Here is a 24062-nt window from a genome sequence, read left to right on the forward strand (position 1 = left end):
GGTTCTAAGACAACAGGCCAAACATACGCGTTCATTCCTTCAAAATATAGTATCCATAGTGATTGCTGTAGGAGTATATTTAATGTTAGTAAAGATTGTAATAAATTGCAAGATCCCTACACCAAAAAAAATATTTTAACAGAATTTGGACTCTATCAGGGTTCAGCCCCAGCCATGTAAACTGCCAAGCGTGGCCCCCCTTTAAGGGGTCTGCCTAGAGTTGAACTCCTCTCCACAGCTCGCTGTCTTGTTAATTTGTGTCTATATTTTATATACCTTTGCCCTCTTTCCCTTATACATCTGAGGATCTCAGCTCCTCACTCCATCCCCTGTGTTCCTTGCCTTGTTCCCTGTCCTTTGTGGCATCCTGTACCATGTTTGCATTATCTATGTATATAATCAATGTTCTGTGTATTTATGCTCAGCTGTGTTTTGTTATACTATTACCCTGCCTCCCTCACCTGAAGCCTAGACAACTCACACCTGATCTAATGAACAGGCTTTAGATCCCTGACTCCCAGTAACAGAGGTGTGAGTTCATTACATCCTTTGGAGGCACAGTTCATGCCTGCCTCCCCTTTGACCCGGATTTACCCTTTTGCCAGCCTGTTACCTGTTTGACCTGGACATCCCATTTTTGCTTGTTACCTGTCCCAGACCCTTTTGGATACTTACCTGGAATTTTCTACCTTCATACTCCCCAGTAGTCTGTATTCATGATATGCCTCCCACTCTGCTGTTTATGGTGAGATGTCTGCTTTGCTTTGTGTAATATACCTATAACCAAACATTCCGCTTGTGTCGTTTGTGAAGTGTGTTTCTATCACTGCATTCTTACGCTCCTGCACTCTGGCCTCCAACATCCAGTTAAGGGCTGCAATATGATGAGCCTGACTCTTACGCATCAAGCAAGCTTTGTTTTATACAAGTACTTGCATATCCATGATTTTCTGGCACTCTACACTGTAGTATATTTACCTTTGGTGCTGCCCTAGGTCATACCCACCCGCCCTCTGCGCCCACCATCCTCACTATGGAGCACTGGTATATGGTATCATATCCTGGCGCTCTGCATCTTAAAAAGCTTGCAGGGCCTTTTAATGCAGTATATAGAGTCTGTGCTAGCTCTGCACAGTCCACCAGTGTAAATGGACAGGGTGGGGAGATCAGAGACCAGGCCATTGAGCAGAAGCACACCGGGGGGGGGAGATAATCACCCAAGAGGTTGCTCTGAAAGCAGACTACCACATACTCTAGACATGCAGCCCAAGCCTAAATAGTTATGTCGATCACTGCAGTGGTTACCTTGCATGCAACGTAGTGTGGATGTTATTGCGGATCTACAGATACCACAAATGGCATGCAATGTGCCATATGGAAGCCACGTATCGCTTAAGTCCACAAAATGCAATCTTATTTTCGGCAATATGCAGCTTCACATCATCGGAGCAGAGTACCTCCATGTTTGGGAGAGGCGACACTGGAGCGCTGTGAAGAAAGAAGATGAAGCAGGCTGTGCACACAGATGGAACCAGTAAATATGGAAACCATGTCTGAAAACAAATCTGAGATTTTCTAAACCATTCCTTACTTCACTTAAAACCTACCAAACACACATTACTACGTACCCTACTGACTACACAACTGTACCACTAAGTAAAATATATAAATACCCCTTTAAGGTTTTTTTTTTATTGAGGCATATGTGCCTAAGCCATATATAAAAAATATGGCCTGTTTGAAGGAACAGGAGCTATGAAGGAATGGAGATATGTTGCCCTGATCTAGTCCATTGCATCTCTAGTGATATTGCAGAACAAGCTACTCCGGATACAGACTTTTCCAGCCATAGTGAAAATGTATTTTTAATGATAAGTACAGTTCCGGTTGTCACACTGCTTCTTATAATGGTGGCTATTCATATCTAAAGAAAGTTAATAACAAGAGAAGGAGGCAAATGTTGTTGAAACGTGAATCTGAAAAAGATACCTGTTAATTTGTATGAAAAACAAGATTCTTGTGGGGTAAAACGGCTTATAGCGTGGATGGTACCCTACACACAGTTACAAGTGGCTCTTGGATTGTTAAGGAGTGGTTCACGTTTTGTGTAAAAACATCTATAAATACAATAATGTCTATGCGTTAAAAGGTGCAACCCACAGGATGGCTGGACCATTCTATTGGTTTCCAGGGTGATGAGACCACATTTCAAACTTTGCTGGAGAACCATTTCTTGTATCTTAAATTCTCATTAAATATGCTATAAATATAATTAAATCCCAAACGCCTCCCCTAGATTATTATCTAAATGTCCTAAACTGTTTTCCTGACAGAAAATATTTGCCTTTCTCAGTTTTAGAGCTACCGACGATGCTAGGCATTATGATTTGGCAAATTATTAATGAAACCAGGGTCACCATTGATGAAAGGCGCAATGGATTCCAAGCTTTGAAGCCAGGAAGCCTATCTAATTGCAAGCATTGTAGGAAATTGAGATTGTAAATGTGTTGCAACATAGAAGAAAATGTTGAAGCGCTCGCAAGGTTACTGCTGGCACTATATACATATATATATATGTGTGTGTGTGTTATGTAATGCAACAGTGCCCTTCTTAGATGTATGGTTCACATATCGTTTGTGCCTTTTCTTCCTCCATTTTGAATTAATCACGAGCAATCCCTCTATGACATGGATTCACACATGGGCAATGGAATAGCAGGCTGATTTATTAGTTTAAACCACGTTTCAATGACCATGTGCAATAAACGGACTCCTCCTACGTTCATCTACCTCCGCTATAAACCTGCAAACAAAGGATAAACGCACACCCCACACAGAAATGTATACGTCGAGTAACTTCCTACACCGCCACTAGATATCAAAACGTAGTGTTAGGCCTGCATCCAGTCCTGCTTATTCACTGCAGTTGCCCTGGCAACACATTACTATGCGAAACAACCGAGACGTCTATGGCGCTAGAGGCGGCACGCAGAACACCCAACACAACCTCACCCCCAGCACGCGGGATTCATGCGCGCTCACATCGCGCGGCCTGAGGTGGAGTTTCCCCAATGAAGGAATGCGCGTGCAATAATCAGAATAGGACGCGCGTCCTTGCTAGTCCATTCAGCGGTCGGCGGTGACCAGTCCTGCCTAGCGCACTGCGCATGCTCAGCCTTTACAGCCACAGAAGGCAGTGCGCGCCGCTGAGTGAGAATCATAGTTACATAGACAAGCGTTCGGTGGTAAGTGCGCGCGCAGGGGCGGGAGTAGGAGTCACGGGAGGAGGGGGCGCTTGAGAACGGGTACAGGCTGCGGGGCCGAATCGCCAACACGGACTCAAACCGGAGGCGTCGAGAGTCCATGGAGAGACGCGTCTTCCCCGACTCACTCATCTCTACTGCCGCTGCTAGCCTTCTCTAACCCCGGGCCGGCTCTCCTCCTGTTCCGGGCGTTGCACGGCGGCTGTGAGCTTGGCTGGTTTGTCCCTGTGTGAGGCGGGTGTCGAGGTGACTGCAGCTGCCGGGGAGGGAGGAGTAGCCGCCGCCTCTATGATGAAGTTCAAGCCGAACCAGACTCGGACTTATGACCGGGAAGGATTCAAGAAACGAGCGGCCTGCCTGTGCTTCAGGAACGAGCGGGAGGATGAGGTGAGAACGGCCGGACCCGCCCCCTATACACCGGCCTTGTATAAAATCATCGCCGTCCGTGTCCGCGGGCGTCTGTCCCGATCTAAATTATTATAGCAGCCCAGCCCTGTATCCGAATTGGGTCGTTTGGCCGTGTACGTTTTATAGCGGAATCGGGTGTGTTTGGAAGCACCTCCATCAGCTTTCCGCCCAGGTATTGTGTGTATAATGGGGACACAGCCCACCCAATGATGTGTATCCGTGCCATGTAGTGTAACCCACGGGATGCGTGTGATCCGGCCTTTCTTATACTTGTTACATCATTACTCGCTGGTGATGTGCGCTGGAGTTTACAAACGATACAATAAGATATAGCGGAAGTAGAAGCCTTGCGTGCGGCTCGAAAGCTAAGGTTCTACCCAGTGTCCGAGAAAGACATTGGAGTCGCTTTACAATAACCGGAGAGTTGCCATTTCAAGTCGTTCACTTCGCTATACAGTATGAAGGTCTAACCTACCGCAGGAAGAAGAGCTTATCATGCATCGTTACATCAGCAATGTTTCTTCCAAGTCTTCTTACACTTTGCTTTGAACGTTATATAGGGCCAGCTTGGCCCTTCTTGCTGGAGACAATGTTGGCTCTTCCTAAGGTATAGGAAAGGGAGTGAGTTAAAGTCACAACTCCCACTTTAGTGAATAAGCCCCATTATTCTAAGTTTGTCAACACTTGATGCTGTGTTACTAAGACTTTGCTGCTCTGTCCTGTGTGGGTGACTTTGTATATCACTCTAATGGTCCCAGACTTGCCTTCTACCCACAATCGTTACCTGTTTTCTTTAATAATTGTGATCGCTGTAACTGATTGAACCATAACATGTTACTAATAACTAATAAGAGCCTTTATGTTTATGGATTACACAGTCTGTTAGTTTCTGGGTGATCAAATAACCCAATCTTTCTTATTTCTCTAGAGTTTTTTGATCAGTTGTGTTTTTTTTTTTTTGTTTTGTTTGTGTTTCTCTGTTCTATTGGCGCTGTCTTCCTTTTGGATTTTGTAATTATAAACCGTACCAAGGGTAGAGTAGGGCACTGTGAAGTTGCAGTGAGCTTTCTTGGTAGTTTCCCTTTCTTGGGTGAACCCTGATCCTGGTCCATGCTCGGGTCACTTGCGTCACATCTAGGTGAAGGAATTGAGGTCACTGAATCATCTGTTCTTGTGAGTCAAAAATTAGTGACTCATTTCCAAGAATTACATGTTAAAACATAACATTTAGCGGCTATGTCATAGGGCAAGTTTGTGATGTACCTATACATTGTCACTTTTATTAACATCAGTAATGTAACAATGTTAACGTCTAGGAATTTTTGCCTGTAGGGGTCAATCTGTCTATACAAAAGCCCACCTCTTCCTTAAACCTATTATAGTTTTAGGGCATTAAGTAAATAATTGGTCATTGGTGAAATACATAGCCTCAACTATGTATTATTAATCTTAAATGATATTCAGTTGTGCATAGTTAATGTGGAGAGGTATGATTTTTTGTTTGTTTTGTCATTCCACGCATTGGATGTTGCCTCAGTTCATAATGAAATTGTGGCATTCAGATGAATGGAACTTGGAAAAAGTCTCATGTAACTTATTAACGTTCTTCTATGGCCCGCAGTCTGTTAAAACATCACCAGGGTGTAATGTCTATAATAGCTTCAAGATAAAAAAAAAAAAAATTGAATATTAAATATTTTGAGCGTCAACCAATTTCATGTGGCATGGCTATCTTGTGTGAATTCCTGACGAGCTCGAACTCCACCAAATCCCATTAGAATATATAAAGCATTTCTGGAAGCGGCTCGTGCGCCACAAGTTTCCTATAGATTGCAAGTGAACCCGGTTCCCATCAATGCCGGTGAAGACATCAGGACATGCAGGGATAATAGTGACATCCCTGAGATCTCTCCCACCCCTGAGTGACCTCCCAAGATTAGTGTTTGTGAAACCTGTGATTAGGGAATGCACCCCATACTCTGTTTTATTGCATTTCATTTGTTATGAATACTAAAGGTCAGTGACCCAACCAATGACTGTACCCTTACTAGGAAATTGTAACTGGTTATAGTAAAGTACTCTTGTGCTTTTACAATTCTTGTTTCCAGCTACTTTTAGGGAGCCATTCCATTAAAGCAACTGCCTAACCCCAGAATGTTACTTCTATATTTTTAATACATGTTGGTGTCCTTATTTTGCATTTATGCTGCTTGCAAATTGGTGCATGCAATCTTTAATCATTGGAGTTAGAAAATTTGACTTCTGTCTCATTTAAGCTCTTTTCTGACCACCTGTACTGAGACCTGGAAGCACTAAGTACAACTTCTTGCACAGGCTAACATTGCTGTTACTATCATTGACTGGAATTTGAGTTCTCCTGAGTGTGCAAAATAAGCATAATTATTCATTTGACATTAAAATAGAGCTGGAGTGGCCCTTTAAGACGGCGCACAGTCCTTGCGCCAATGTAAGATTGTGCCGTTATCCAGCTTTCTGGCTCTTTCAAGAATTAGGTCTAGACATCAGTGCATTGGAGGAAAACATACAATAAAACGCTCAGTCCTATAGTACTGTGCCTTTTTAACTGTTTTTTGTGTGTATGGATCCTTTTAGTTCAAAAACTTTGCTTGTTGTTCCACTGAAAGTCTTGCCCACTATAGGGAAAGTTAGTGTTTGGAATTTAGCTGTTCTGTCTCGCTTCCGTAAAGAATTTCACAAATGCAATTGTACCCTTTTATTACACTTTACTAAAACGATTCTCTCGTTTGTGGAAGGGGCCTGAAATAGCAATGAATTTGTAGTTAGAGACTGATCAAATTACATATCAATCATTGCCTTGTTAAACTCTGGAAATTTCCAACTACCTATTAAAGTGCTTCCGTTAACAATGCCCTACGATACACAGCGACCTAGCTGCAGATGGACTCATAACAGAACGTAACGTATTTAGAACAACAACAACGTTTTGGTGTATTTGTCTTCAAGGCCACAGCTGTTGAAGCATCAAATTCTCAAATATGAGTTTACTTTTATTTCTGCTTTTATTTATAAACTTGCAACCTGACTTTTTTTTTTTTAATACTTTTAAACGGCAATTGTTTTGGCAGAGGCTGTAACGTACACATTAGTGCACTAATGGCTATTAATACAGAATATTTAGTTTATTTCGGAATTCTGGTTTCAATGCTCACATAATCAAATGCAATATAAATAAATACTTTATCTGCTTTTCGTCTATCTACAACTGTAGAACCCAAATAAACCAATGGGGGTTGGCTGGCTCTTGTATCATGGTTGTTGTAGATCCCCAGTAGCTGGATAACAACCTGTTGACTACCCCATCCGATATAATATGATATAATATGCAGTTACGGTATAGTTGTGCTCATTAACCCCTTCATGACCAAGGGTTTTAAAAACTGGAGGTTCCTAATTTGTACCAAATGTTCTTTAATGATTTTTCTGTTTCATGTGCCTGCACAAAATTACTTATTCTTTTTTTATTATTTTTTCTGTTAACTGATACATGCTGGTGAATAGATACATCTATTTATGTGATCTGCAGCAGGGCCTGGTATTTACATTGTAAGTAATGAGATTCACTTAGGATCAGCATAAAATACTAGGTATCTGATGTCGATACGTAAATAACCTTTCATGAGTTTAAATATTTCTTTAACCAAAAATTGCGTAAGGGTTAACCTCTCTTTACTAATACAACATAATATGCTCTGACACCTTCCTGGCTGCCAAGATGGGGGATAAGCTTTGTATTTATTTACTTCCTAAGGTCTATGGATGTTGTAGGGTAACTGATTTATGCTTGAATTCAAAATTTTAAATCTTTCGAGGCCTTGCTTTTTAATTACCGAGCTGAGATTGAGTTGATTAAATGTCTTAATCATGATTAAAGTGGCCATGGTGCTTTTTAAAATAAGGCAAACACTAGATGAGTGCTCAAGGGCTAAAACAGTATTGTTGTAGTTTATTGCCACTGTGATATCAGATGGTATTTTGAAGCATGCCATGGTTATATAAATGAATTGCTTTTGAAGTGTCCCCATTCTGCATATAAATGTATTGTCTGTTGATGAGTAAACTTTAAATAAGATTCCGGTGCTATGCACTACAACATTTGTGCGGTAGACTTTTTTTTTTTTTACACGTGGAATCAAACGGCACATCATTGCCTTTCTCGAAGGGCACGTAAAAAATCTTTTTTGAACTGATTACATTCTGCTGTATTTTGTCGGACGTTTGAATTCTGAAATATATTGCGGCATCTTATGCTGGCATAATCTCATTGGCTGGCCTTTCCACTATTTCAAATTTGCAATGGAGCTTGGAACCGAGCTCATGAAATTTTGTGCTGATTTAGGCGCAAGCTAGAAATGCCGGAGTTAGGGTCACATGACCAAGCTTAGGCTCCGCCTCCTAGCAGCAAGTAGGGAGGAAAGGCTAGCTCTGCATGCTTAGTTTGTCTGCATAGAAAGCCATTCATAGCCACCTTGCCTTCATTCAAATAGCCTTTTTGTTAGAGAAAAGAACGTTGTTATTTTAATGGTATAGCTCAGCAGCAGGCGAGCTACTCCTACCACTCGCTGCAAAACAGTTACAAAATGTGCCATGCCCAGTTGCCATTGTACATGTGACTATAAAAACCAATCTTTGTGAGATCCGCAGGTTCTTGTCGGCGGCAGCAGCGCTGGTGTATGCAAATATCTAGTGTAGACATCTGGGTGTGTATATGTCATGCTCAACCCTTCCCTTCCTTTAAAAATTCCAAAGTAAAATAACGTTTGTGTGCATTTGTTTCTCTTCAATTTTCTTTTGTATCTATGTCATTGAAGTGAAGTGATGTTAAATCGTTGGTAAGGGTCCTTTTTAGATTGCGTGGGTGATGGCCTCTCCTAACTCCTTCAGTTGCATAGTTCTTTGATAAGTCCTCTGAAGTCTTTTCTAATATCTGATGGGAATCAAGGTCAAACTCTTTCCAAAATGTCTTTCAATTGTTAAATTGTTTGTTGTGTCAATATCTTGTGTGTGTGTTTTGGTTTAGTTTTTGGGGTGTTTTTTTGGGGAAAGTAAGAGATGCAAACCTATCTGTTTGATGTTCCAACCCATCAGACAGAACATGAAAGACCACAGCACCCATGTGGTGAAGCATTCCAAGCTAGTACTTTAACACCTTAACACCCTTTACGAGCCTACTGTCTCCTGAGCATGCTGGGATCTCCAGTGAAACACACACACACACACACACACGCGCAGGCAATCAATGGTGCCGGCCTGTAGAGCCTTACTTGCTGATCACTGCAGCGTGGATCAGATTGAGAAGATTTTTTTCTTTAATACAATTTATTACTCAAACTAAATGGTGCTCTATACATATATTTTTTTTTTAAATCACAATAAAGCTCTATCCTTGGGGGGGGCTATATATACGGTATATATATATATATATATGTATATGTGTGGTTACACTAAACATGAAAAACTGTTATCTTGGAGAAAAACATTTTGTAAAGACTACCCCAGTCACAGAGTGGTGGAAAATGTGGGCCTTAAAGGGTTAATAAACCAGTTTGTGAGTATTCAAAAAAAAAAGCATTCTTCAAGACTTTGTAAAAGACTAGCCACCAGCCAGGGATACAAATATTCCTTGCTTACAGGTTAACTGTCTTTGATTATACCATTAACTGGTAGCTACTGTAATACATATATGCAAATCTCCTATATATTTTTTTAAAGCTACGGGTGAGGCTAAATACCCCCCATCCACCATAAACATCACCTGTTCCTCAAAGATAGGATATTCTGCTCTATCTGCAGCTTTTGAACCAGAATGAGCAGGATTTAGGGTCTGATTTTATTTTTACTTTAAAGTAACCTTTGACCAGTGCATATCTACTTGGCCATCCATCTGCCATTATATCTAGAAATAGGCATTACAGTATTGCACGGTTCAACTTAGTTCATAATTTTTAAAATATTGATCCATTCCTAGCCAGACAAGGTCTTTCTGCTGTCCTGGGCACGCCCAAGTGATTTTAAGATGTCTAGTGAAGGTGTATATTGTTACTTAGAACATTTGTTCAGCTGAGCTATCATGGTTGTGACCGGTACAGCTGTGTCCCGATCCATGCATAGAGGCCTCTTATTAGCGCATCACGTTATTCCCATGTTATCTGATTTCATACGGTATGTTATTAGCCTGTCCGAGCTGCAATCACTAGAGTAATACTCCAAACCATGTGTCTGTGTTAAGGGCCCTGTTAAATGTCAAACTTTCCTTCATTAACAGCTTCATTTGTATTGCAATCGCTTTTCAACCCTATCATCAGTTCTAGTGAAGTATCGCTATCATTGTTTTATCTGCATAACCCAACGAAAAGGCCATTCAGTAGGACCCTTCCATTCCACTGGTATCAGTATTTTCGTATGTGGCATATTTATATCGTCGGTAGACAACTTTCTTACACGAAGCAGAAGACTTGCGTAAAGGTTTGCATGGATGGCAATGTTTTCCCAGTGTGATGTAGAGGTGGCATTCGCTAACCAGGCTTTGGAAGGTACTAGCCGGTGCTGGCTTTAGACATACCATATGTAAGGCCAGACCGTTGTCTCAAACAAACTTGTTCTGCAATGTGCTGCTTTTGTAAGGTTGTCTGAGACCATTTGTGCTCATTTTACATGAATATATATATGTGATTGTGCTACACGCTGAATCACAGGTGTTTTATAGATGAAAACCATAAACGGCAAAGTCTGTGTTGTAACTTTTGGAAATCTTGTTTTGTGGCACTAAATGGCCAGACTTGCGTATCTGTGCCATCCGGCAGATAGGTAAAGTCAGCATTTTTGTGGGCCTTTGTATTTATAACTTGCTGCTACTGGTGAAATATATCATTATTCTTCTCAAATATTTCGCAACGGCTTTATGCATCTTAATGTTTGTGCTTCTGTTTTAATGGTTTGCATGTTTTAGAATATATATATATATATATATCACACACACTTTTAGTAAAATGTCCAAGAAATTGCATATAAAAGTACTTCAATATGCATTTTGTTGAAAATTAAGAAATAAAAAGTATTTAGAAAGAAGCTATTGCTGCTCACAGCAGCCAATCGGTTTCAGGAAAGCAGAGGAGTGCTTTTTGCACATGGTGCATCGTTACTCATTTGTGATATTTGCCAACTCAGCACTGTAGCTGCCTTGATGCAAGTATATTATATAGGAGATGTGGTGAGAGGGAAATGCTTATGGGGGGTTTTGACGAACCTCCCCATACATTTGCAAGGGAAACATGATGTTAAAGGGGCCTCTCAGTATCGTGTGTTAAAGTGCATCTGATGGCTGGCATGTCGCTTTAAATGTGGTTAATTCATGCTTGAGACTGTTCTAGGAACTGTTCTAGTTCCCTGGGTGCACTGCATTAGTAATACTTTGGCGCACTTCACTTGTGTTCTTGTACAGTGTTATTGCATCATGGGTTACAGAAAATAGTTACTAAAATATTTTCACTTTGTTAGCACAACCTTCAGCAGTTGTTTGCCTGAGAAATGGAAAAAGTACCCTCTGCTTATTTATGTACGTTTCAAAACACTTTGTATGAGACTTAAATACAAGCCAGGCATCACTTTGTGCTTTTACACCTGATAGTAACATATATTTTTTAAGCCAGAGCTTCGCTAAATGGCAGGAGCTGATTAGAACTATTCCACAAAGCCGTGGATCATTGGACGCAATGGAGTTATCCGGTTTTATTGTTGTTCGTGGAAAATCTGACATGACTCCAATCGACATTTGTCTGGTCAGCACATTATGGCACTTACTCTCGTCAAACATAAATAACCAGCGTCCGTACTTTTAGAGGCATAATCTATGCTGTTTACATCCCCGTTTCCCTGATTAACGGCCATAAAACTCCTTTAAAATAATGTTCACAAAACCAAAGATATTGGACCACTCATTGCCACCTCGACAATGAATACATATGAAAGCACATTCATATCCATTTATCTTGCACAAAAATCCCTCCTTAAAGAGAAGCCGCAGCTCCATGCCTTCTCTGCTATTAGACGCTTTGCACCGCTGATTAGTGGCTTGAAGTAGCCAAACTTTGCAAGAAAGGGTTCCTATATCAAGGGAGCACTTTCTATACGGACGCACGTGGTACCTGTTGGACTATACAGAGCACTGCAGGTAGTTTCAGATATCATATGTATCTAAGTACAAATGATGACTGGCGCATAAATGTCTTCAAGACCAAAATATACAGTACATGCTTATTAATTTATAAAACCAGAATTAGAATGTAGTCTACAGCAGGGCAATAATTACACTTACATATAGCATGTGTATTTCTTGACAGACCCCCATTAATGCCATTTTAGGTATTGCCTCTTGGGTAGTTAAAAACAGAGCTGGGGGAATTTTAGTTATCAAAATAAGTACTGGCAACCATGATTTATTACAAGAAATTCTTAAGTCTAAAGCAGTGCAGGGACTGTGAAGCGAAGTGGTTGGTAATTCAGCTGCTGGGAACGGAGGTCCCATCTGGGTTTTGTGAGGATGTCTAACTTGAGATTGCTGTCACAACAAGGATTTGCTTCCTGGTGCTTAGGGTTTCACCTACCGGACACCGGTCATCTCTATACATAACCAGTTTGTGTCCAGCTGCTGGCTTTGAACAGCCAGCCAGCCAGGCATGTGCACATAGGGGTTATGTGACCCTACATTAGTCGCATGGTGCTTCCTGGCTCCTGTTTTGTTAACTCGGCTCTAACATGTGCAGGACATTTCTTGAGCCCTGGCCTTAAAGGGTTTGGTCGCCAGACTGGTAGTTTCAACTACGTATTATGGAAGGCTACCTCCAGTGAGTGCGCTCTGGGACCTTCTTGGGTTCTCCTGTAGAAAGCATTGTTAAATCGGCAAGATTTCTTAAAAGCTCATTTACAGATGGAGCTCTGCATTATACAGAACCAGTTCACTCCTCGCAAGAGAAACCTGACCAGGTGGTATAAAGACTGAAAATTTCCGTCTGTTTTCCCTCCTATGTGTATGAGTGACAGATGCCAACGTCCATGTAGTGATTGAAATACAAAGAAATGCTGATTTAATTTACTGTAATTTTAAAAAATATGCCATTGTTTTCCATTATACAGCAGATGAATTTAAATGTTAAGATATATATTGCTTCTAAGCTATTTTATGCTTATTTCACAATATCAGATCTTGTTTTAGTCTGCTGTAAGTTGGGGAGGGTGACAAGTGACGTGATGAGACGGTCTCATGCCCTATGTGGTATCTTATCTCCTGGTTTCCATTGTGATGTAGAAAGGCTGTTGGTTTTCCGTTGCTTATTGCAAATATCTGAAAACTCTGGCCTCTCCCTCTGTTTGTTTGTAGTCCCTAACACTCGCCCCCTAGTTACCCGTTACCTGTTACCTGTTACCTGACTCAGGCTGGGTTTAGTGAGAGCGAAGTTTTGAAAACTGACCTGTTGAGTTTTATTGTTCACACTCCTCCACCCAGAAACACAAATGGGGTTAATCACTAAAGATAGAATTGATAGAGCTGCTTCAGTATCTTTACATAACAATACATTACAAGGTGCTTGGCCCAATGAGCTGCTGCTGCATGAAGAGCTTGACTGGCCCAGCATAATGTATAGTTAAAATGGTGTGATTTCTTTCTCCTTACACATTGAGTTGTGCATAATAAAGAGCCAGATGCAGTCAATCATCCTGGAGAAATGAGCCACAAGTCTCCTGAAAACTCTTTCTAACAATGGCTTTACCCCGTTGAAAACCTTTGATTCATGCCGTTATGAAAAAAAAAACCTATCATGATGGTGTGGAACATTACGAAGAAAGTAGCGGTGTGCATGCCCGTGCTACCTGGCAGCTGTACACGGTGGTATGCCAACAGGTTGCTGGTTTATGTATGGTTATATCAGCTGGCACCCGGGGGGGAGCTCTCATCCCAGTTATGTAGGGGATCAGACATTGTGGCAAAACCAGCCACCCCTCATCTGTATGTATTAAAAAAAAATCTGCCCTAGGCCAGGATTGCCGAGTCCCGAGCCTCCCCTTTTGTATTGACTCTTTTGGAGATACTAACTTTTGGATGTTTAACGCGCTGTTATTAGCGCACCCTTTTCTACCGCTCTGATAATTGCTTCAGATCTGTGACATACCCTGTGGTTTATGATGTACTAGACAGACTTTGCAATCACAGGTCGGTTGTCCATGTTTCCAGCTCCGATGATTAATCTTCCGTTCTATAAAATCTCCTGTATTAAAGATTAGAAAGAGCTGCCAGCACTTGCACATTCCATGCCATCATGGTTAATTGACCCAAAAGGCAAGATTATCCCCATCTTGTTTGAGTTCCATGTTAAGAGCAAATACACGTCCTGTTGTATGTAACTCCTACCCAATTAGCAATTATATTCATTAGAATATGTCTGCTTAATGGTGATTTACGTATCCCCAGCTGTGGATGCTGCCATGTTATCAGGAGTCTATCTTGTTTGCATTTGCTTTGTGGGCGATTGTGGGAAGGATTGAAGAAAGTGAAGTGATCAGTTATAAGAGGTCTTTTCTTGCGCATGTTTTGCAGACTTACAGTTACTCTCACTAACACACAGACACTAATTTTAAGACATTGTGAAAGCTAGACAACCCAACGTTTCATGAAGCTGATTACTACCTTATACCCCCGAAGCTATTTAAAAAAGCAAAATACATTTTACAGATACTTATTGCAATTCAGCCGTGTTTTTCATTGACTGCATATGTGGAAAAAATCTGAAAAACTGTGCAGTATCTCTTCACCTCTCCCTGTCCCTAGAACTACCCACCATCAGGGACCTTAGGACAAAGGACACAGATTTAAGGAGGGGAGCAGGAACAAGCTCCCATGCCATCAAGAAACAAGCAACTGAACAACTGAGACCAAACTTAAAACATCCACTGACCGTAGAGTTTCCCCACAAACCGTTCCAGGGTTCCTTTTTTAAAGTAACAAAATGACACTGGGGAGGCTGCCTGTATCTCCAGGAGGAGGCTCAGTGGCTGCTGCAGCCTTTGTCCAGGACCCATGACATTGTGGGCTGTTTATACAAATGGCTTCAGGTGGGTGGTAGTTGGTGGTCTATAAATGTATTGTTGTTTGTAGCCTCCAGTGCTGGAGCATTGTATCCTGGCCTTGATTTTGTTCTTCATATGCCACAATCTTCCGTCAGCTAAGACCCAGTTGGCCCGTCTAATGTATGAAGAGCTTAATCAGTCCTTAGTCTTGTAATCTTCTTGGTTTCAGTGCGTAATTTGACTATTCATGTTTAATTGTTTATAAGTATATGTATATATTTCTCTGCAACAAAAGCACGTTCATCAGAAGTGACTACTGCAAAATGTTGAAGGATTTTAGCAATTAAAATGCGGAATGGACTATTGCAGTTTCAGGGAGTACTAATATAGCAGTGCGCGATAGAAAACACTTGGTGCTAGCCAAAATGTAACCTTTGAGAGGCAAAATTGTAGTGGTGTTTTTGCATATATATATATATATATATATATATATATATATATATATATATATATATATATATATATATATATATATATATATATATATATATATATATATATATATATAACATGGATAACACCATTCTCCAACTTTACTGGAAATATACTAAATGTAAACAGCTACATAGCCTCTATGCTAACAGTTGGAACTTCTACTAAAAATCATTTTTGAAGGCATGCATTAACCCCTTAATGACAAAGCCCGTACATGTACAGGCTCAAAATGCATTGTTTTCTATGGGCTTAGAGACCGCCCATTGTCCTTAAGGGGTTAATGTAGAAACCTGTGAATACCCATGGAATATCCCATAAGAATAACTGATGCCCAGGAAGTTCTGTGCTTTTGTGGATCTGGTGAATGTCCACTCCCTGGATGACTGGAAAATCCGACCCAGTTAGGAAATGTTCTCATAAGCTGAATATTCCACCTGGTGTGTTTTCACCCCCCATTATTGATCACCATGACCACACATAATATAGAATGAATGTTTAATTCCTTGCAGGATACATTAATGAGAAACCGTGATGAAATGCAGATTTCGGAGGATCTAACAAACTGGTAGAGGCATACTATCTCTTATTGAGCTGGTAGGCGTTGTTTGATGGCAAGTAGTTCGTAAAAAGTATGTTTGGGCTGCAGTTGCTAGGATGTTTTCATGATTTATTGGCTTCCTCTTAGGTGCACGTTTCGCAGGCTGTGATTCTTTACTGTGCGGTGTACTGCTGTTTGTTTTTGTTTATATATTCTTTTGACTTGGCGCAGCCCTGATCCCAGTTTGTCACTCCAGTGACGTAATATGTAGCGTTGTCTAGGTTGATGCAGGGGAGTAGTTCTCTGCTGTCAGCCTACAGCAGTAAAGTATGGCCTCGAAATATAGTGCATAAGCCACATTAACTCTCCTCTAATGGTAACCTATGGCTCACGCGGCTTTTTACCACCACAGCATGTATCATAATGTTTGCCTTTACTACTTAACGGCATACACAATCATTTTACCTCTTTGCATTAGATGATGTTGGCATGAAAAACTGTATTTGTCTGTGTAAGACGAATGCCATAGTTCTTTAACCTACTTCTCTATAAATCCAGTGATATTATGCCCACTCACTGTGAATTTGTTTCCAGAAAGTAATTTACTGACGTTTTGCCTTGATGACTCCACTGATGTTACAGACAATACACGGTGGTGCTTGGCTGCAGGCAGGCTACACCGAGTCTCTGTATCTGGTGGATTCATTAAGTTTTATCAGAGCCGGGTCATTACTTTCGGTGGGAGGATTATAATTATCATGTTGAACATATGACTCGATGGACTCGTATCTAGCCTAGATGGATGGCTATCCTCCCAGGACAGTTTTCCATTTTGATATACCCCTGGGGTAATATGGACAGACATGCAACTTAGTGAAAATACCTACAATTTCATTATTATCATAAAAAACATTGGACCGTTTGGGGCAAGAATCTAAATGTACAAAAATAAGTTTGATTAAGTGATGACTGGCCCTTTTAAAGAATTTTAGGCCCCTGCTGACACACAAGTTACAGGCATGCTTCCAACATGATCTGACATTTCTTGCCAGTGATTGGCTGCTTAAAGCTTTCAATCAGTAGCAGGAATGCTCTTCCCTTGAAATCAGGAGGAGGACTTTACGCAAGCACCCTGAGATCTGAACGGACCCCTGCACGCAGCTTTCATCAGAGCCAGTGCTGCAGATGACTGGAGTTGTATTTGGCCAAATGCACCTCTGGCAGGGCATTTAGCTGGGCTGTGGGGAAATGGGGCAAAAGCATTTCAGGGATCCCGCGAAATCCCCCTATTAATTTACAAAACGGACCACAGAGCTATTATGTGCATTAAAGTAACTGTGTGTTTGTATATTTATATATATATATATATATGTGTGTGTGTATATATACTGTATTTGCCCGAATATAGGCCGCACTTCCCCCCCCCCACACTTTAAGTCTTTAAAGTGGGGGTGCGGCCTATATTTGGGTTCTAGCGCTCGACGCCCGGGACATGCAGTGCCGGGCAGGCAGCAGGGTTAGGATACATATCCCACGGGGGAGTGCCGGCACGGGAGATTGTCCAAGCGCATCGCGCAGACGTTCACTGTCAGGGGGGGTGCAAGGATAAACAGCCCCCGCTGCCGGCACGTCTGCACGATGTGCTTTCACAATCTCCCTTGCCGGGACTCCCCCCGTGGGAATTCCCGGCAAGGGAGATTGTTAAAGCACATCGAGCAGACGTGCCGGCAGCGGGGGCTGTTTATCCTTGCATCGCCGCAGCCGGTGAATATCTGCGCGATGCGCTTTAACAATCTTCCTTGACGGTACTTCACACGGCGGAAGTGCCGGCACCGGATGTTGAATACATGTTATGCGTAGATGTCCCCCGCCGGCCGTGCGAGACCCTGTGGAGTCTGCACCGGTAAGTCTGGCGGGGGGGCCATCTTGGGGACAGAGTGGCAGCATATCTTGGGGGGGTAAAGAGTGGCAGCATATCTCGGGGGGGCACATCTTCGGGACAGAGTGGCAGCATATCTCAGGGGGGGCACATCTTTGGGACAGAGTGGCAGCATATCTCGGGGGGGCATAGATTTTTTTCTTTAAAAAAGCACCTAACTTTTAGGGTGCGGCCTATATTCGAGCCAATACGGTATATATATATATATAATGTGTGTGTTTTTAACCTTTTTTTTTTTTTTTTTTAAAGCAAGAAACTCCGGTTTGTGACATAATATTGTCTACTATTTTACAGATTCTTTTAGTGAGCAGCAGTCGGTATCCAGATCAGTGGATTGTGCCAGGAGGAGGAATGGAGCCCGAGGAAGAGCCAGGAGGTGCAGCAGTGCGGGAGGTGTATGAAGAGGTAAAGCCTTTCAATGTTGTACAATTTCTGCTGTTCGCAAATGTTAAAGGCAGGAAATAGGACACAGAAAAGAACATTATGTTTTGTATGGGAAAGGTTTTAACACACAAAATGAAGGGCAGTATTGGCGGCAAAGCTATCCTCTTTCCATAATAAAAATAATAATAATAATCTGCATCACTAATGTACAATTCCACAGAAACAATTTCCGTGACCTTGGTTTAGTTGCCCTTCCTTAACCTGCGCTGTCTAAAGATAAGGTTTTTCTGTGCATTTTATATTATCTGCTGATAATCCAGTTGTTTATTAACCTTAGGAAAGCAGGTATTGAATTACGTCCATTGTGCTTGCTGGTTAATGTTGAAGTCCTCTGGGGACTTTTCTCTTTTGGCATTTAATGCGGGATAGTGTAGTGATGACAAACTGTGCTATGGTTGTTATACGATGCGGATTGTTCTGCTCCCTTGGTGCTTTCCATTCCAAGAAATCACGGAGTGTGAATGCCTAATGCTCACAAACATCGAGCTAATTACTTTGACTGAGTTTGTCCGTGAACACAACTTTGTTGCATTAAAATAGCCCCTAATGTTTCAAATGAAGTATCTCTAAAGTAATTACTGAAACAAAAACCACGTGCAACCTATATCTAGTGTTGATTTCAGTGGGGAACAAAAGCTGTTACAATTCCCCATAAAACTTAAATCTTACTCACCAATTGTTCTCGCTTTTTTGCCAATAATTTGATACATTTTCAGTAATTTTAGAATGCTGTTACAACTTGGCCAACAGTATTTAATGCGAACCGTACATCTTCTGTTTAAGCAAAGTTTAAAAAAATACTTCTTACTAGTGTTGGTCATAGTTTAAGATACGTTTTTCAGACAATACAGAATACTAAGTTTTCTTGTACTTCAAGCACATAACTGTGGGTGTGATAAAAACCTATGTGCTGATCGTGGAATAAGTGTGGCGAGCAGCGCAGGACGCTTGTTGATCTGTAGAGCGGATCTTGTTATTTTTGGAACATGCCATTTTGGTCCTGTAAGTGACTATAATAGGTGTCTTTACACTGCTGTTTGCATTTCTGTTAATAACTATGTGTTGAGTGCCATCTTGTGGGTGCTTCGGTTGTAGTTCACTTTCAGTGGTTTTGCACTCTAGAAATGCTGCTGTTGAAATACACGTGTGTTATATGTTTGGTTTTGATTACACAGGACATCATTTTTAAACGTGTATTCGCAGGTACATTATTGTTCTTGCAATAATGACTTCATTCCTGTTGCTCCCGCACTTTCCTTTCCAAGGCATATCTGAATTACATTGTAAGGGTCCCTGTTGTGTACAAGTCTCACAATACCTCTGAATTTTTGCTGTAACACTTTGATCAGTGTCTGGGGAAACCCAACTGGGCTAGCTTGGTGATCAGTGGTGTGGAATTTTCTAATACCTCTTTGCTGCTAGCCTCTTGAACCTTCAAAATCAAACACATAAAAGCCTTGAAGAAACTGAGTGGGGAGAAGGAGAAACTACAACAGTTTGGGCTATCAACTACAAACAAGTCCTCCCATGTTCTTGCTAAGTCAGTTGCTACCAAGCCCATGGGCTTTGCTCCTTTCTCCGACCTTAAGTTTGGAGGTCACTCATCTTACCTTCTCTTCGGATGGTCCATCTTCATAACCTAGATGGGATAATGAGCGTGGACAGGCTTACGAACCTCGTATATGAGCCATCAAAGACATAAGATCTAGACCCCTTGGCTAGCGCATACAGCCCTGTAACCCCTTTGGGGACTTCCTCTCTGGGTTTTTCTATTTTGTTTCCCCTGTGATTTTTTTTTTTTTTTTTTTTCTGTTGGTCCAATGCCCGTTAATTTCTCATCTGCTTCTTCTTTACAGGCCGGTGTAAAGGGGAAGTTAGGAAGACTCCTGGGAATATTTGAGGTGAGTTTTTGCTGGGTTTGAACCATTTCAGACTGAGAGATGCCAAATGTATAGACCTGTGAGATTTTAGATGTGCACCTATTTTTCTTACGCTTTTTTTTCCTCCCTCTTATTTAAGCAGAACCAAGATAGAAAGCATAGGACTTATGTTTATGTTCTCACAGTGACTGAAGTGTTGGAAGACTGGGAAGATTCTGTGAACATTGGTATGCATATTTTTCTTAAGTAGGGGGTGTCGGTGTAAACTGTGACTCTAGATATGTATCCTTGTATTCATAACTATAAGATACTATGGGAATTGTATGCAAAGTGTGTGTGATTTTGGTACCAAGTTACATGGTCCAGACGGCAGGAATGTTCCATTGGTTGCCATGGTGATAATTATGCTATACAGTTACTTATTGTATGTAATGAAATTATAGAATTGTTTCATTTTTTTTAATATATTCCACATAATGGGCTTTGTTTGCTAGTTTCTCTTTCAAGTTGACCTTGTTTGGTGGTGCATAATGCATAGCCAAGTCTGTGGAATTCCTTAGGTCACTTCACTGGTTGATCTATGCATTGTACAGGGCACTCGTGACACTTTTATCTTTCTGTTTTGTTCAGGCAGGAAGAGAGAGTGGTTCAAAGTTGAAGATGCACTTAAGGTCCTGCAGTGCCACAAGCCAGTACATGCAGAATACTTGGAGAAACTGAAAGTGGGGTGTTCTCCAACCAATGGAAATTCCGTGGTTCCCCCTTTATCAGACAACACCTCTCTGTATGTTACTTCTGCACAGACTTCTGGGCTGCCATCTACTGTGAGATAAACTGTGCTATGGGATGACCTCTTGCTCATGCTCATTCAGGAGAATGGCCTTTGTGATTCTCAAGCAGACATCTTTATGATTAGACCTGGATTCCCATGCAAAATGTACTAAAATCATTTGTTTTTTCCCCAACAGCTTTGGTATTTTTGTTTTTAAAAATGTAAAATAGTATTTCATCAAACCAAAGCCATTTTGAATTTTTTTATGCCTTAAAAGGCCACTTTTTCCCCCCATCTCATGTCCATTCAGTTGCTAACATTAGCACACCTGGCTTCTGTGCAGCGGCACTTTTTCCCTCATCAACTGCTGTGTTGCTGAAAGGGCTTTAACTACTTTACTGCTGGATGCAAGTTTGGGCCTTTTTGGCATGCATTAAAGGAGGTGTGTGTGTGTGTGATGGTAGTTTTGTACAGAGGGGGTCTGGTTGTTTGACAGAAGTGTGGCCTTCTCAGTTCTGTAAAGGCTGTCAGTACATGTCTTAGAATGCAGTTTTTCACAGAAAAAAGGTATTTGGAGGTTCATTTCTCTTTACTTGAATATTCAAACACTATTGCTATACTTGGTATATACTTGTCTATTTACCAATCTTATGTTATAGCATGGAGAGAATCCAGTGTGCCAGCTCAGTTGAACTGTAGTGAATTCTATATTGACTAATTGAAAGTGAAGTTTTTCTTAGCATAGTCCCATTCTCTGTATGTGATAATTCACCCAATATAGAAACAGTGGTATCCTAATCAACTGTAGACTGTCTATCTTCTAACTGGAAGCCGTACTTTTTCTTATGGCCATTGGCGTGCTTCTGAATCATCCCTGTTAAACCTGATTTGGTTGATGTATCACACTGCATTCTCTCCGTTCCAAGTTGGCTGTGAGTAAATGCAAAACGTTACATTATGTAGAGTCTCTGGTCTTGCATCCCTTTTTTGAGAAGTGCAAATAACCACCAATGTATAAACAATGAAAATGTGGAGTGTAACAAGACTAAATATCAGTCTGTTTTCTTACTTATAAAGTATGTATTGTAACCTTGTAAATCCAGGAGAACCTGTAAAATAATTGCCTTTCCCTTTTTGGCTGTCAGTGTGAAATCTAGAAGGCTTGTCCTTGTGGTAGCAGTAAGGCAATCCAGTGAAGGACGCGTCGCTGTTGTCTGCATGATGGCGACATTTCTGATCAAATCTCTTAAATGGTACGCTGGGCTCTTGTAACCCCTTGCTGCAGGAACATGTACAGTGGTGAATTTGTGGGCGCGTTTTATAGCAAGAAGAAAAGTAGTTTGTGTTCTCCTTGGAGGCTTACACAGGCAGCAAGCAGTTCAGCTCAGGTTATATGCCATTGATCTATAAAACATTTTTGTAAATACAACGAAAACATTTTTCCTCACTGCGTATACAGTTTAGAGTTCAGATTTCGGAGCAGCTGTGAAATGTATTAATGTCATATCGGTGACTACATTTGGGGAAAAAGTTCTAGGCTTCTTCGCATCCTTAGCATGGGCCAGAGGTATCCTTAGTTATGGTGTCATTTTGCTTCCAGCATTAGCATAATATTCCATGTAAAATATCATCATTTGTTTGTAAATAATCAAATCCGTAAATCAACAGTAAGTGCACAAAGGATGGTCGTTGTAATTTAAACATTTTGTTACTCAACACGAATTGTTTTCTTCTACTTTTTTAACACAAATTGTGTAAAATGCTGCTATAAATTAAAAAAAAAATTGTGAGTGCTGTTACACTTTTTTTTGCTAAAGAAAAAGATGGTGCCACAATTGTTCTTAGTTCAATATACCTGTGCCATATGGTTGCCTTTAAAGAGTAACATTTGTACCGTGCATATTTAGTTAACCTTTCTTTCTTTTTTCCTTTCCTTGAAGAGCCCCCTTGGAATTTGCATTTCTCTGATTTATCTGTGCAGTGCTACACATCGAGTGGCTCTCCTTTACACATTAATTCTACACAATGAATTCTACACACAAAACCATCACCATGTGTGTTGCCACTAAAGGTGTTGGAAGCACCAGCTCCTCACATTTGACTAATTTATAATAAGAAAATGACTTTCTTTAGCTAGCTAGTGGAGGAACCTAAATGCACAAAGCCAAAGTAAGATATCAAAACTAAAAACAACAAAGTGCTTCATAAAGAAGATCATAGACAAACCAAATGATATTGTATGAGCGCTGTTGTAATTACGCATTGCATTTGTAGCATACACATCTGTTTAGGGTAGGAAAAGGGGATCTCTTGCATACTGTTCATTTAAATGATCTGTTGTCCCAATTATTGTAAAGTACTTGGAAATGAAATTGGTAAGACAGATGTTGGCTTTAAAACGTGGTTTTGTTCTATTGTGTGTGTTTTACAGCTATATTAGGTAAGTTTAAACAAAAAAAAAAACGGCTTCTGCTTCTTGTCTGTTCAGAATTAATTTTTATTTGTCTTTCTTGAGTGCATTTTAGAAGACTTTCTCACCCTTAAGCACCCAACAGGCTATTATTCCGTTTATTATTACACAGAATTAGCTATACCCATCACTGCGTAGATACTCGGTTACATCTTTTCCAAATGGCTTATCCTGGAACTAAGAATTGGCATAGCTGATTAAATTGAAAGCTTTTGTTTGTTTTGTGACAAACATATTGTTAAGAGGTATATTGCATGACCTTGGGTAACTTACTATGTGTTTGAAAAGAAAGACGTGCACAGTATTGCTGTAGACCTTTTGACATTTAGACCATATTTGTGACATTTTGAGTATGGATTGGGGTATTAATAACTTGGCTTGGACGAATGCGTGCCTATATCTAACTCCACAGCTACTGCATACACACAACTTCTATGCAATCTGACCACATACCCTCTCGCCATCCAACAAGTGCATCATGAAATTACTTAAGTGTCTACTGCATTATAGCATTCTTGCCCATTGTTCCATTGTAAATGGTTACTTAGGTGTTTTTACTTGTTCAGCTCTTTATCAATCAATGAAAAATGGAGAGTAATATTAGGACTTGAGTTACTTCTTGTAATGATGGCCCTCTGAACACTTCATTTGAAATAAGAGTGACGTCTTCATAACTTTCAGCAATACTGATCCTATGAGCAAAAGGGGGGATCTGGGTGCAAAGGTTGGAGTAAGAACCTATTACCATGGCAA

At 40.8% G+C, this 24062-nt stretch overlaps 1 protein-coding gene across 2 annotated transcripts; it reads left to right on the top strand.

The window, feature by feature from the left end:
* Positions 1-3077: 3077 nt before the first annotated feature.
* Positions 3078-21032, top strand: NUDT4 (nudix hydrolase 4). Of its 2 annotated transcripts, none has more exons than XM_053462413.1 (5): positions 3078-3650; positions 18038-18148; positions 20044-20088; positions 20207-20294; positions 20698-21032. In XM_053462413.1, the coding sequence occupies exons 1-5, from the start codon at positions 3552-3554 to the stop codon at positions 20898-20900; spliced, it is 546 nt and encodes a 181-aa protein (XP_053318388.1). In that variant the 5' UTR covers positions 3078-3551; the 3' UTR covers positions 20901-21032. The 2 variants fall into 2 exon arrangements, with proteins under 2 accessions (XP_053318388.1, XP_053318389.1); XM_053462414.1 differs by having other exon boundaries at positions 3082-3650; positions 20210-20294.
* The last annotated feature ends 3030 nt before the right edge of the window (positions 21033-24062 follow it).

This window comes from Spea bombifrons, chromosome 4 (genome assembly GCF_027358695.1).
Source record: "Spea bombifrons isolate aSpeBom1 chromosome 4, aSpeBom1.2.pri, whole genome shotgun sequence".
Classification (NCBI taxonomy): Eukaryota; Metazoa; Chordata; class Amphibia; order Anura; family Pelobatidae; genus Spea; species Spea bombifrons.

Bases quoted from the DNA above. Each gene is read 5' to 3' on its own strand.
- NUDT4 (XM_053462413.1), top strand. From the start codon at position 3,552: ATGATGAAGTTCAAGCCGAACCAGACTCGGACTTATGACCGGGAAGGA. The intron at 18,149-20,043 runs GTAAAGCCTTTC...TCTTCTTTACAG, and splicing joins TGCGGGAGGTGTATGAAGAG to GCCGGTGTAAAGGGGAAGTT. The intron at 20,089-20,206 runs GTGAGTTTTTGC...CTCTTATTTAAG, and splicing joins GACTCCTGGGAATATTTGAG to CAGAACCAAGATAGAAAGCA.